At 36.7% G+C, this 15723-nt stretch overlaps 1 protein-coding gene across 2 annotated transcripts in view; it reads right to left on the minus strand.

Annotated features, from left to right (window-relative positions):
* The window catches only part of LOC124556692 (heat shock 70 kDa protein 14-like), a 142395-nt gene that overhangs the window by 46496 nt on the left and 80176 nt on the right, over positions 1 to 15723 (minus strand). For both annotated transcript variants that reach the window (XM_047130667.1, XM_047130666.1), the window contains exon 6: positions 7731 to 7892. In XM_047130667.1, the coding sequence (XP_046986623.1) occupies positions 7731 to 7892 (162 nt within the window). The remainder of the gene's footprint in view (positions 1 to 7730; positions 7893 to 15723) is intronic.

Consider the following 15723-nt stretch of genomic DNA (forward strand, 5'->3'; position numbering starts at 1 on the left):
ATTTTTGTCACCTCTTAGGACAGACAGGAATACCTCGGGCCTATTGTAATCCCTGGACCCGCAGGGGGGAGTGTGTGTAGTGATCGGCTGCATACGGTAGGTCGATTAGAGCGCTAACTATCACTAGTAGCTGTTGTAACGTTCATACTGTAAGCAAAGACACATTTTTATCATAGCAGTTCATCAACACATTTCTTTATTCGTTTGAATTTTGTAAATGATAGAATGACGACGGAATAAGAGAGATAAAAATTGGAAGTGTAAAACTATGTGAAATGGTGTGATTTACATTTAATATTTTAAAAATTATATTCAAATCCTCTGCTTGTAACTTCTTGTTATGCATATTAGAGTGCACAGGTAAAGGTGGCTGTCAGCAACAAATAAGACAAAGTAGACGAGTGTAGGCTTTCACAGAACATGAACGGGAGAAAGTGGAGGACACTTCAGATTTGCATGTTCAAGATGATACATGTAAATAAAGTACAGCTATTAAGAAATGGAAAATGAGACTAAAATCATAAAATATGGATTTATGTGAGGATTAATGGTGTGAGTGGCCACGAAAACAAATCTGTTATACAATAGAGAGACTTTCATTGACAAAGAAACCATGTGATCACAAGGTGTGTAAAGATACTACTAAAGTGCACTGCTATAAATTAACATTATATGCAGCAAGACTATTTTCTAATACTCTTAATATGCTCCTTGTTATTATTATGTATAAAACATTAACTCCAGCAGCTTACTCATGCAGAAATAATATATGAAAAGGAAGATTTGTTACATATATTAAGACAGAACACAAGTTCAAAAACATTAAGGCAAGTAGTTTTTGAAGTGATCAGCATACAGAGAAGTGTATCTGTGAATTATATAGATACCCACAAGGAAATTTTAAACTATTTATAAGGAATCTGGATTCCTTACTGTGCTATCTGTCAGGCAGCAGCAAGCAGTTAATGGTCTGTGGTGACTTCAATGCACATTTTCTAAAGGATCCTGATAGGAAAAATAGGGAACTTTATTTGGATCACACAATTTGATTCCAGTAATTAACTTTCCAACACAGATGGATAAAGACTGTAGGACCCTAATTGGTTTTAAAGCTCAAAGCCAGAAAAATACCGTTTACCCAGTAACAAATGCTCTCTCTGAACATGATGCACTGTTTGTTAGGATAAATTACCTAGTGCCTTACAGTATGGATACACTTAAGTGGAAATCAGAATAATTAATGCCTCCACAACAGATGTTTTTAAGAACAGCTTACAAGAGATAACCTGAGATGAAATTTATGCTGAACCAAATGCTAAATTAAATTTTATCTATTCCATGATAAATTCATTTATTTATTTGAAAATACCTTTCCATATATGCTAATTACAAAGAATATTAAATGGCCATATGAAAACCATGGATCACTACAGCGATTAAAATATCATCTTCAAGGAAAAGGAAAATGTACCTATTAGCAAGAACAAGTATTGATCCAGCTGTAGTTGCACACAACAAAACTACTCAAAATTACTAAGAAAAATTATTAAAAATTCAAGAAACCTTCACATCACGTCAGAAATCAGTAATTCTGACAACAGACTTGGGGCTTTATGGAATGCAGTGAAACGAGAGACAGGACAACGAGGCACAGGGTATCACCACTACTGAACTGAATGGCAGTGATGTAATGATGAGTCACAGGTAGTAAGTACATTTAATAACTGGTAGAAAGTATAGGGACAAACCGTTAAAGGGGAAAATCACAGCAGTGTGTTGAAACTCTCATAAAATTCAATCATATGAATGTATTACCAACTTCTCCTTCTGAAATTCAGAAAATTATCCATACTCTTGAAAATAAAAGCTCATCTGGTTTAGATAGTGTTTCCAATACAATATTATAAAGTTTTGTTCCAATATAAAAAGCATGCATGGTCTTATCTGAAATATGTGATGTATCACTAACGTAACTCATTTTTCCAAAGAGGCTGAAATATTCTGTTGTCAAACCTCTCTTTAAGAAAGGTGATAAAAAGAGATGTCAGTTCAATAACTACTGACCAGCTTCACTGCTGACACCATTTTCCAAAATGTTTGAGAAAGTGATGTATTCTAGAATATTATCTCACCTTAGCAGCACTGATATCCTCAACGAACCACAGTTTGGGTTTCAGAAGAGTTGCTCTACTGAGAATGCCATTTACATATTCCCTTGCCAAATTTTACGAGCACTAAATAATAAAATAGCGCCATCTGGTATTTTCTGCAACTTATCTAAGGCATCTGATTATGTGAATCGCAGCATTCTCTTAGATAAATTGAAGTTTGGTGGGATTGATGGTATAACCAACCAATCAATGCCATAGCTACACAAAAGACTGCAGAATGTTGTACTTAGTAAGTCTAGCAATATATTCCAGGGATTTAATTTTGGAACTCTTAAAACAGTTTAGTTCAGCTGCATTTGCACTTAGAATCATTGTAAACCTTGGGGAGACAAATCAGTAAGGTGACATATTTTGCATACTTTAATTCAATAATGTCATATGGAATAATGTCCTAGGGTAACTCATCTTTCTTTTGTAAGTCTTCGTTGCTCAAAAATGTGGGCCCAGAATATTATGTAATGTTCACTCATGATCATCTTGAAGACATTTGTTTAACTCTAGCAATACCAACACATTTTTCCCCGACAGTTGCCCTAAAAAAAAATTTTTAAACAGAAATATTCATTATTTGTTCTTTACTTGCATCAACAACATAATTATTAAATACATACTAATATGTAAGTAGGGTCCAGAACCTAAAAATATCTTTTACCAAACTCTTAGTAATATCAACGCACTTTCAGTAATGTGGGCTATCAATGAGTGCTACTTTAAGCCCGCCATAAAAATAATTTAAGAAATGGAAATTTCATCAAGATTTTTATTTACAACATACTACTTAAATAGTTACTGATGTGCAAGTATGGACCTAAACCTGAAAATATTTAGTATGACATTCACTGGGAAAGTGACATCTAATCCTAAGATTTAAATTTTTGGGTTAAGTTTAACTGAAAATTTTAAAGCATTTACAGAATCTGGTAGAAGAATTCATTAAAAATCTATAAATATTTCTTTTTTAATCTTAAAATATGAAGTAACTGACTAGATTACGATATTTTATAATGCGGACATTCCACCAGGACATGAGCAAATGTTTGCAAGGGAATGATACTGCCTACGGGTAAATCAAGAGGGATTTGGAAAAAAAGAGAAGCAGCTGTATGAATATCATGAGCTTAGATGGAGAACCAGTACCAAGCAAACGGGGGAAAGCAGAAATGTGGAAGAAATATATAGATGAGCTATACAAGGGAAATTAAGTTGAAGGCAATATTATAGAAAGGGGAAAAGGAAGTAGATGAAGATGAGATGGGAGCTATGATACTGCAAGAGTAATTAGACCTAGGACCAAAAGATCTATGCCAAAACAAGGCCCCTGAGGTACATTTTTATCAGTAACATCTGCTGATGTCCTTTTGAGAACCAGTCATGACAAAACTACGCACCCTGGTGTGCAAAATATATGAGACAACAGGCAAAATACCTTCAAACTTCAAGAAGAATAATTCCAATTCCAAAGGAAGCAGTTGCTGACAGGTGTGACTATTACCAAAATATCAGTATAGTAATTCACGGTTGCAAAATACTGAAATTATTTACAAAAGGGAAAAACTGGTAGAAGCCAACACCAGGAAAGATTAATAGCAATTATAAGGGTTGAAGGGCATGAAAGGGAAGAAGTGATTGAGAAGGGAAAGAGACAGGGCTCTAGCCTATCCTTGGTGTTATTCCACTGGTACAATGAGCAAGCAGTGAAGGAAACCAAAGAAAAACTTAGAAATAGTGTTTACGGGTAATCATGCACAGGGCTCAAGTTTATGTCACACACTGTCCGTTTTGCTATCAAGATATAATTCCACTGTTTATGCCCTGGTTCCTTCTATCTTTAAATTTATATTTATCAACATTTACTTAGCAAATATTTGGTTACATATCCAGTTATTTTCTGAGCTAATATTTCCCATCATTTCAAAATGGTAAGGATCTGTAACAAGAGTTATGCTATCTTGGTTGATTAAATTGCCTCACCCAGTCTCTCATACATGCTTCTCTTTTCTGGGCACAAGCAACCCATCCTAATGAATTTTTTGTACCAGTGCTAAATGGCCTTCCTTGTTGGTGGCTTCTTGCCATACTTGGTTCTAAGCATCCATTGAACAGCTGTAGTACACTCGTTTTTGTCGAACTCCAACACACAGAAAACCTGCCACGTTTGCGACTAGCCCTGACTATCGGCAAATTACCAAACTACATGGTATACATGGAAAAAAACCTACAGGGTTTCTCTTCAAGACGACATGTATGATATCTGTACAATGTTTGGTTCTTATGCAATAAATAATTGAAAGTGTTCCCGGACTTTATGTACACCCTGTATTAAAGCTACACAGTTTTTCCTCCATTACATTATCTCACATTATAATACATTTCACCATATAAATGCAACCTTGCATGGGTTTGCAATACTAGCATTGACAACTGCTATAGCCAATTTTCTGATCACATCCTAGTAATTAACAGTAAACCTCAGTGAAGATTCTTTAAAGAATCTAACACTCATGTATAAAACAGTTTCAGACTGTATGATTACTCTACAAACAAGTTACTGTGTTAAATATATTTGACATTAAACATGTAAGTGAGAAAAGTTTAGAAAAGATTTGAAATTACGTGTAAAGTTAGTTGGAAGTTGCTAAGTGCTCTCATTCTCAAATTCTGGGTGAATATAGCCTGGACAACTTGCACGCCCTGAGTTACGCTGCCTCAAGATACGTACATCATTTCTAACTATAAGACTTTTATTACTGTGCCCGACTTTTAACATAAGATTTATACCTCTTAATGAGTAAATTATGACAGAATTTTAATGTTTTAAATTTGGCCAATAATTAAATGAAATACTGAAAGTCAAATTTTTGTTGCCCTTGGAAGCCATCAGATAGGCGATCTGTAACTGGAATCATGAACCATATGCCAAATAGTGGGTTAGATGTTTAGTAACACAGTTTACACAACAAACGTAAGACTATGAATACATCTCAATACTGTTTCAAATTGCATCATACATGTATTCTATTTCAAGGCAATTTATACTTTTCATCATCACTGAAAACTCATTAATAAACCCAAGACCATTTACTGTTCTTAATATTACTGTGTGGAGTGTAGCCATGTATGGAAGTGAAACGTGGACGATAAATAGTTCAGACAAGAAGAGAATAGAAGCTTTCGAAATGTGGTGCTACAGAAGAATGCTGAAGATTAGATGGGTAGATCACATATCTAATGAGGAGGTATTGAATAGAATTCAGGAGAAGAGGAGCTTGTGGCACAACTTGACTAGAAGAAGGGATCGATTGGTAGGACATGTTCTGAGACATCGAGGGGTCACCAATTTAGTATTGGAGGGCAGTGTTGAGGGTAAAAATCGTAGAGGGAGACCAAGAGATGAATACACTAAACAGATTCAGAAGGATGTAGGCTGCAGTAGGTACTGGGAGATGAAGAAGCTTGCACAGGATAGAGTAGCATGGAGAGCTGCATCAAACCAGTCTCAGGACTGAAGACCACAACAACAACAACAACAACAACAACAACAACAACATTACTGTATTTCATACACCACTGGCAGTCTTCTGTAGTGTTTGGAAAAGAATTAACAGTAAAATATTATATTTTCAAAGGAGACAGGTACATTTTGCACATATTGTCAAAATGACCAACTACTAGGAGCGGGACAACAATCATCACTACACATAATACAAAGTGTGATAGAAAAAGTAATGGGAATTTTTTTATTTTGTGGGCTTCATACATCTGATCTTCAATTTCTTTCCTTTTTTCCTCTTGTTGATACACATGTTCCTGATATATGTTTGGGATTTTCAGCTGTTTTAAATATTTATTTTATTGTTCACAGTCGAAAAGGTTATACGTGTTTTCAGAGTCCCTGGAAAATGTTTTACTTTCGAAAAAGGTGGATCAAAGAATTTACACTAAATTTTAAACAATGGAAACTCCAGGCAGGAATATCCAACATAGGAGAAGATAGACTGCTACTTACTGTTAGTTGCAGACAGGCACAATTAAAAGATGCTTACAAATACGCTTTCAGCAACAGCCTTCATTGCAAAAAGAGACACACACTCCATTCATTCACACAAGCAAGCACACCTCATGAACTACTGACCGCCAACTCCGGCAGCTGGGGTCAGACCTAAGATGCTGGAGTTGGTGGTCATGTGTGCGTGAGGTGTGCTTGCTTGCGTGAATGAATGGTGTGCGTTTCTATTTTTCCAATGAAGGCCATTGCTAAAAGCTTATTTGAGTCTTTTAACTGTGCCTGTCTCCAATTTAGTGTGTTATCTTTACAGTAAGTAGCAATCTATGTTTTCCCCACATCGTTGCACTAAATTTTGCTTGAAAAATTGAATAAAGTGTAGCACAACATTTGAAATACTGACTGTGGCTTTTGGCAACTCTACTATGAGTAAGACAAGAATTTATGAGGGGCATGAACATTCCAAAGAGGGTTGAGAAGACAAAGACAGTAACTGTTCTGGATGCCCTAGCACATCATTACTTATAAAGTGGAAGTAGTAAAGAAAATGGCTCTGGAAAACCACCAAATCACCATCAGAGATGTTGCTGATGATGTCAGCGTATCCTTTGGCTCATGCCAAGTTGGTTTTTCTTTTTTTTTTTTTTTTTTTTTTTTTTGTGGGTGTTTTGGCAATTAAATGTGAACCAGCAGCAAAGTTTGCTCCCAAATCGTGGAATTTTTACCAAAAACGTCGCCACCTAGACTTCACTCAGGAATTGCTGAACAAAGTTGACAACAATCCAGAACTTCTAAATAACATTAAAACAGGTGACAAAACATGGGTATACGGGTATGACACCAACACCAAGACCCAATCATCCCAACGGAAACTGCCTGAAGAGCCAGGACTGAAAAAAATTCAACAAATTCAATCACATGCCAAGGTTCTTCTCACTGTTTTCTTCAATGACAATTGGATAGTGCATCAAGAGTTCTTGTCTTATGGTTGTACAGTCAATAAGGAACACTACCTGTAAGTTAAGTGCTGTTTGCATGAAGCAGTCCTAAAAAAACCCTGCCAGAACTGTGGCAAAACTACTCGTGGAAATTGCACCACGATAATGCTCCCGTTCACATCTCAATGCTTGATCATGATTTTTTGGCAAAAGCCAAAAACGTTATGTCGCCTCAGCCACCATACTCGCCAAACATGGCCAAATGCAACTTCTTCCTATACCTGAGGTCGATGAGAACAATGAGAGAACGTTGTTTTGCCACCCCTGATGAGATAAAAACAGAATCACTGAAGGAGCTGAACATCATAACGAAAAGTGAATTTCAGAAGCACTTCCAAGATTGGAAAAAGTGCTGGCGTAAGTGTATGATATCTGAGGGGGATTACTTTGAAGCGGAAAAGGCTGATGATTATGAATAAACAAAGATTCTTTAGGAAAATAAAAATTTCCATTACTTTTTGATCACAAATCATACATAGGGTAATTATCAACAATATTACAATAACACAATGTCAAGAAGAGAGACATCTTGTAATAACAGAGACCAATTGAACTCACTGGTGAAATATTTCGGCGAGGAAGTTGGCAAGTATTTCTGTGAACTTGTCCCCTCCGAAGTTTGCTTTATACACATGGCCTTTCACTGTGTACATTCCTGCACAGCACAATACAACTGTAACATCCATTGTAGCTCCCCCCAGGCGATAAACGAGGCACATCCTGCAGGAGGTATGTAATCATTACTCATAAATTATTTATAAATACAAATTATATAATTACAAACAATGTTATACTAAACAATGATTACTCAATTTCTGGATAAAAAAACACAAAAAATTAAACCCAGTAATTATTTACAAGAACTGACTAATTTATATATGGGAGTATACAGGTTTGATTCCACATCCTACCATCCAAATTAAGGATTACACAAAATAACAAGAAGAATACATAAATTTTCTCACATGACATCTGTCCTCTAGGTTCTTGAAAGATGCTGTCACCATTAAAACAACATATTTCATTATAACACAGTCCAAGCAGAAACAACTGAATAACACATGCACATATTTCTGTATGTGGTTTCTTTATTTTATCAGATAAAAAGGAAGAAATATAAAAGTTTAACATTTTGTCAACCCAGAACATTAGGAACAGAACATTAGCTCATGAGGAGATGCGAAGGAAATGGCACTGGAATCAAATTATTATTGCATTTCTTTGAAGTGAGAAGAGGAAATCACAGAAAACTTAAATTAAAATGGCCAGGTGGAGATTTGAACCTCACTCATCTTGAAAGTGAGTTCAGATTTTGGTTTGTTATATCAACTCAATTTGAAAAAATTTAAGAGAATCATTTGATGATTACATTTCAATTATGTCCCTTTTTGCAGCTCTCTCTCTCTCTCTCTCTCTCTCAATAAAAGTCTGAAGCATCCACATACCTCACCACCATAAACACACTGAACAATGGATGCCCATACAGGACATGGGGATTTGCACCTAAATTATATTTATATAATTTATATTATATTTATATAATTTATAGGTTTAAGATCATTATCAAGATCTATAACATCTACCACAGTGTCTGCAAACACACTTTGGTTCACATAGATAACATAACCAAATATCTGCATTTTACAGTTCTGAAAAATTACACCCTGTTACTGAATTTTCCTTAGCATAAAATGCAAAAGAGACAGAGCTTCAGAATGTACAACAGCTGTACAGCCAGTACTAGACTGTCTGCAATTCTAAACTGTTACTTCCGGAGCCAACTAAACCAAACAACCAGAAATGAATGAAGTCATCACCAGCCAATGGCACTGCCCGATAACTATGACCTGCTGCCTTTTCAGGGATTGATATTCTGTTGTATAGGGGTAATTATAAGGAATGTTACTTACAACCAGTGAGGTGCCAGTATTGTAATTTGGCTGGGAATGACTTCCTATGCATGTGAGTGGTGCCAGCTGTGTGCAGCACAAGATGAAGCAATGGCCACAAAGTGCATCAGTGTTCTGAATAACACTGGGCTATTATCCTTCATAAGGAATAGTGTAGTTTGTTCTTGTAACCGTGTCTGTGTGTATTGTGGTTGATGCTTTCATTAGAGTGGTGTGTTAAGAGTTTGCACAAATGCCAAATACAGAAACAATGACAATCCAGGAAATGGATGAACTCTTGGCAAGGCAGTTTGCCGAGCTAAAGGAGATAAATGAAGCTTTGCAAAGAGAGGGAGACTTTTAATAGCGAGAATGAGCATAAACAAGTGGATGTAGTGGAAGCAAAAGCTTTGGTTAGTTCACCTATCCCTTCTCTGGATCCTGTCACAGCTAATCTAGCAACTCCTTTTTCGGATAGGGCAACCGAGGATGTCTCAATGTTCAGTGATGACCTGGAAGCTGCCGCTAGGTTGGGCAGTTGGTCAGACAAGACATCCTTGGATGTGTCTAAATTACAGTTGGTTGTGATGCAAGCAGCATACATCAGTACCATCAAGTGCTGGATAAAGCACAGACATTTAAGCAGCTTAAGAAGGCCCACTAACCACGTTATCGCAAGCAGAATATTGCAAGGTTTTTTTAGAGAACAGCTTAATGGGTTGTCTGAAAAGTGAAGTGAGTTGGTAGAGGCATTCATAGGCAGAATTAGGAAAATCAATGCTAACTTGTACGAGCTTACACAGAAAGTAGAAGCAGACAGAATTACTCCACAAGAAGAGGAGAACAGGAATCAGATGTGTTTTTAAGAGGACTTCCAGCAGACGTGTCAAGGAGAGCGACAATGGAAAACCCGAAGGATTTTGCTGCCACCATTATGGCTGCTAAGCAAGTGGAAGAGATCAATATTGTGGCCTGAGGACAAGATAAGGGTTGTGTGTTTCTTCTTCCACACAAAGGTGAAATGCTACAGCTGTGGACACATGTCACTATCAATATTTTAGGCTGCCATTTGGTCTGAAGAATGTGCCAGCTATCTCGGAGGCTATTAGTATCCGATGGAGTGCTCAGAGGATTAAAATCAAGACTGTTTTTTATCTCAACAACATAATTGCATTTTCTAAGGATATGGAAGAGCACATGCAATGGTCAGAGGAATTCTTTAAGAGGCTAAATCCAGCACAGTTAACACTCTGTAATGAGAGGAAGATGTGAAAATTGACGCACGCCTAACTTCTGCAGAATGTGTTTTCTTACCACCACAAACTACATAGCAGTTTCAATCATTTTTATGGTTCTGTAATTAATAATGGGAATTCATTGAAGAGTTTGCCGAAATTGCTAAGCTATTGAATCATTTGTTGAAAAAAGGTGTGGAATTTCCATAGTCAACTTCTAGACAGCATTTGAAAAATTGAAGGGAGCATTGACAACAAACCTGGTACTGATATTCCCAAACTATGAGGGACAATTTATTCTGTCATGTTTCACTAGGCATGGCCTCCACCTCAGAAGGTATGGGAAGGGGAAGCTGGCAAAGCTTATAGACGACAGTGTAGCAGATGTGATTCTGGAATTATTGGTATATTGGAGTACCACATAATAATTTGACAATTCAGGGGCTTCCTTTACCAGGATACAGATTAGCTGGCTGTTTTTCAAGGAGTTCTTTGTGGGGTGGGGAAGTTGCTTCTTGTTGTTGTGGTCTTCAGTCCTGAGACTGGTTTGATGCAGCTCTCCGTGTTACTCTATCCTGTGCAAGCTTCTTCATCTCCCAGTACCTACTGCAACCTACATCCTTGTCAATCTGCTTAGTGTATTCATCTCTTGGTCTCCCTCTACGATTTTTACCCTCCACGCTGCCCTCCAATACTAAATTGGTGATCCCTTGATGCCTAAGAACATGTCCTACCAACCGATCCCTTCTTCTAGTCAAGTTGTGCCACAAACTTCTCTTCCCCCCAATCCTATTCAACACCTCCTCATTAGTTATGTGATCTACCCATCTAATCATAAGCATTCTTCTGTAGCACCACATTCCGAAAGCTTCTGTTCTCTTCTTGTCCAAACTATTTATCGTCCATGTTTCACTTCCTTACATGGCTACACTCCACACAAATACTTTCAGAAACGACTTCCTGACACTTAAATCTATACTCGATGTTAACAAATTTCTCTTCTTCAGAAATGCTTTCCTTGCCATTGCCAGTCTACATTTCATATCCTCTCTGCTTCGACCATCATCAGTTATTTTGCTCCCCAAATAGCAAAACTCCTAAACTACTTTAAGTGTCTCATTTCCTAATCTAATACCCTCAGCATCACCCGACTTATTCGACTACATTCCATTATCCTCATTTTGATTTTGTTGATATTCATCTTATATCCTCCTTTCAAGACACTATCCATTCCGTTCAACTGCTCTTCCAAGTCCTTTGCTGTCTGTGACAGAATTACAATGTCATCGGCGAACCTCAAAGTTTTTATTACTTCCCCATGGATTTTAATACCTATTCCAAATTTTTCTTTTGTTTCCTTCATTGCTTCCTCAATATACAGATTGAATAACATCGGGGAGAGCTACAACCCTGTCTCACTCCCTTCCCAACCACTGCTTCCCTTTCATGCCCCTCAACTCTTATAACTGCCATCTGGTTTCTGTACAAATTGTAAATAACCTTTCGCTCCCTATATTTTACCCCCGCCACCTTTGGAATTTGAAAGAGTATTCCAGTCAACATTGTCAAAAGCTTTCTCTAAGTCTACAAATGCTAGAAACGTACGTTTGCCTTTCCTTAATCTTTCTTTTAAGATAAGTCGTAGGGTCAGTGTTGCCTCACGTGTTCCAATATTTCTACGGAATCCAAACTGATCTTCCCCTAGGTTGGCTTCTACTAGTTTTTTTCATTCGTCTGTAAAGAACTCGCATTAGTATTTTGCAACTGTGACTTATTAAACTGATAGTTCGGTAATTTTCACATCTGTCAACACCTGCTTTCTTTGGGATTGGAATTATTATATTCTTCTTGAAGTCTGAGGGTATTTCGCCTGTCTCATACATCTTGCTCACCAGATGGTAGAGTTTTGTCAGGACTGACTCTCCCAAGGTTGTCAGTAGTTCTAATGGAATGTTATCTACTCCGGGGGCCTTGTTTCGACTTAGGTCTTTCAGTGCTCTGTCAAACTCTTTATGCAGTATCATATCTCCCATTTGATCTTCATCTACATCCTCTTACATTTCCATAATATTATCCTCAAGTACATCACCCTTGTATAGACCCTCTATATACCCCTTCCACCTTTCTGCTTTCCCTTCTTTGCTTAGAACTGGGTTACCATCTGAGATCTCAATATTCATACAAGTGGTTCTCTTTTCTCCGAAGGTCTCTTTAATTTTCCTGTAGGCAGTATCTATCTTACCCCTAGTGAGATAAGCCTCTATATCCTTACATTTGTCCTCTAGCCACCACTGCTTAGCCATTTTGCACTTCCTGTCGATCTCAGTTTTGAGACGTTTGTATTCCTTTTTGCCTGCTTCATTTACTGCATTTTTATATTTTCGCCTTTCATCAATTAAATTCAATATTTCTTCTGTTACCCAAGGATTTCTACTAGCCCTCGTCTTTTTACCTACTTGATCCTTTGCTGCCTTCACTACTTCATCCCTCAAAGCTACCCATTCTTCTTCTACTGTATTTCTTTCCCCCATTCCTAGCATTTGTTCTCTTACGCTCTCCCTGAAACTCTGTGCAACCTCTGGTTTAGTCAGTTTATCCAGGTCCCATCTCCTTAAATTCTCACCTTTTTGCAGTTTTTTCAGTTTTAATCTACAGTTCATAACCAATACACTGTGGTCAGAGCCCACATCTGCCCCTGAGGTCTTACAATTTAAAACCTGGTTCCTAAATCTCTGTCTTACCATTATATAATCTATCTGAAATCTGTCAGTTTCTCCAGGCTTCTTCCATGTATACAACCTTCTTTTATGATTCTTGAACCAAGTGTTAGCTATGATTAAGTTGTGCTCTGTGCAAAATTCTACCAGGCGGCTTCCTCTTTCATTTCTTAGCACCAATCCATGTTTACCTACTACGTTTCCTTCTCTCCCTTTTCCTACTACCGAATTCCAGTCACCCATGACTATTAAATTTTCGTCTCCCTTCACTATCTCAATAATTTCTTTTATTTCGTCATAAATTTCTTAAATTTCTTCGTCATCTGCAGAGCTAGCTGGCATATAAACTTGTACTACTGTAGTAGGCATGTATTTTAAATTAACTCAGGCATTTGATTGTGTAGATCACAAAATACTGCTCCAGAAGTTGGACCATTACGGAATACGGGGAGTAGCTCACAATTGGTTCACCTCTTATTTTAGCAACAGACAGCAAGAGGTTATTATTCACAATGTTGAGAATGGCTGTGATGTGGGGGTCTCAGTGGGGTACAGTCAAGTGGGGGCAGACCCAGGGATCGGTGTTGGTGCCACTCCTGTTCCTTATTTATATAAATGATATGCCCTCTAGTATTACGGGTGACTAAAATATTTCTAGTTCCTGATGACACTAGCTTGGTAGTAAAGGATGTTGTGTCCAATATTGGCTTGGTTTCAAATAGTGCAGTTCATGACCTAAGTTCATGGCTAGTAGAAAATAAACTAACATCAAATCACAGTAACACAGTTTCTAACACACAATTCAACAAAACCTGACATTTTAATTTCACAGAGTGGGCATATTTAGTGAAACTGAACAGTTAAAATTTCTAGGTGCTCAGATAGATAGTAAACTGTCGTGGGAAGCCCACATTTAAGATCTTGTTCAAAGACTTAATGCTGCCATTTTTACTATTGGAACAATATCTGAAGTGAGTGATCATTCGACACAAAAATTAGTCTACTTTGCTTATTTTCATTCGCTTGTATCATATGGTGGTATATTTTGGGGTAAGTTCTTGTTGTATTGTAGATTGCATTTACTTAAATTTATGGATTGACTTTTTTTGGGTTCATATACATTTTATTTTTATCTATTATTACTTTTATGTTGTAATTTCATGTACTGACGTGTTCCATGACCTGGGAGATTTTCTCCTCAATTTGGTCCTATGGAACTTGACATGTAAATAAAATAAATAAAATAAATTTGAATGTTGATTTTTGTGCATCATTATCTGACAGGCCATTACTAAATTTGATCACAATGTGCTTCTCAATTTGAAGACAAGCTATTGAAAACAATACGTATGATCCTGCGACTATTTCCCCACGCTCTAGTTGCAAAGTGTGACATCTTTATCAGATTGGAAGTTTATTAATGTTATTTTTGCTGTAAATTAGTCAAAAATATAATATTGAAATCTTTACCAATTTAATTTGATGTGTATCTCATAAACTGAGATTGACAAAGTCCTAAGTCTGGAAAGTAAAGTCATCTCACCGAACTGAGAGGTGAAGTGAAAACTATACTTAAAAATAACTTATCTTTAATCCAGTTCCTAAAAATATGGATTGTACCTAGTAAGATGTCCTAGGTCTTTGAGGCATGTGGTTTACAATATATCATGTGAGTTTGGTGTGAATTATTACAACAGTGTAATCACATTATTAATGAACACTGCAAAAAACACTCCAAAATGTATAACTAAGACATTGTGAGAAACCATTCATTGCAAAGCATGGTGTTACCAACACACACAAATGATTATTTGACAACACTGAAATCCTGGCACACACCTTGTGTTACTGGGATTCATTTATCAAGAAAGCAGTGGAGATCCACAAGTGTCCTAAATTTTTTAATGGAGTTGATGGCGTCACCTGAATCCCAACATGGAGGAGAGATCTAGAAAACAATATAAACCCCATACTAATGTGAGTGGCTGATCTGTTTCCTTATCATTGTTGTGGTATTATTGGTAAAGCGAGCATAAGCATGAGCATGAGCAGTACTAAAGAAAGCACGAGAGCTTTAAATCTGACATATGTGTTGACTAGAGTTTGTTTACATCTTACAGTTTGTCATACCAAGGTATTAAGGAGACATTTTGGGAACTTGCTTACCTGTTTTACCTGTTTTGGTGAATTTCAGTAGTTGTTTCTGTTTGAGTGAGTGTATGTTCAGTGAATTCTGGAAGTAGTCAAAGTTACAGGTTTTTAGTTATTCCAAGATAGATACCAGAGACTTTATGCTCATTTCATTAATAATGTATCAAGTTACATCTTCATTTTAATATTTGGTGGCTAAAATCTGCTTCATTTTAAATGATCAAGACTTTTTATTTAAAAAAAAAAAATTACACGGACTTGATCAAATCTGGTAGAAGTAATATTACTGAATATATTGCTGTGTTAGTCTAGAACAAAATTAGGTAAGTAGAACCCAACAACATACAGATACTAACTTTATATAAATTAATCCATTGAGTAGGAGGAGTTGTCAAACAGAAATTATTTCAGTTGTTTTTAAAACTTTTATTATGTGCCTGCACCCTTAATTTGTAGGTGATGTTTTCAAATATTTTTACAGCTGAGTAAGTTAAGTTGTGAATAGTGGAGGCAATTTTTGTTCCAAGTGTTAGACTTACAAACAATACTACTATTTTTA

This window comes from Schistocerca americana, chromosome X (genome assembly GCF_021461395.2).
Source record: "Schistocerca americana isolate TAMUIC-IGC-003095 chromosome X, iqSchAmer2.1, whole genome shotgun sequence".
NCBI classification, from domain to species: domain Eukaryota; kingdom Metazoa; phylum Arthropoda; class Insecta; order Orthoptera; family Acrididae; genus Schistocerca; species Schistocerca americana.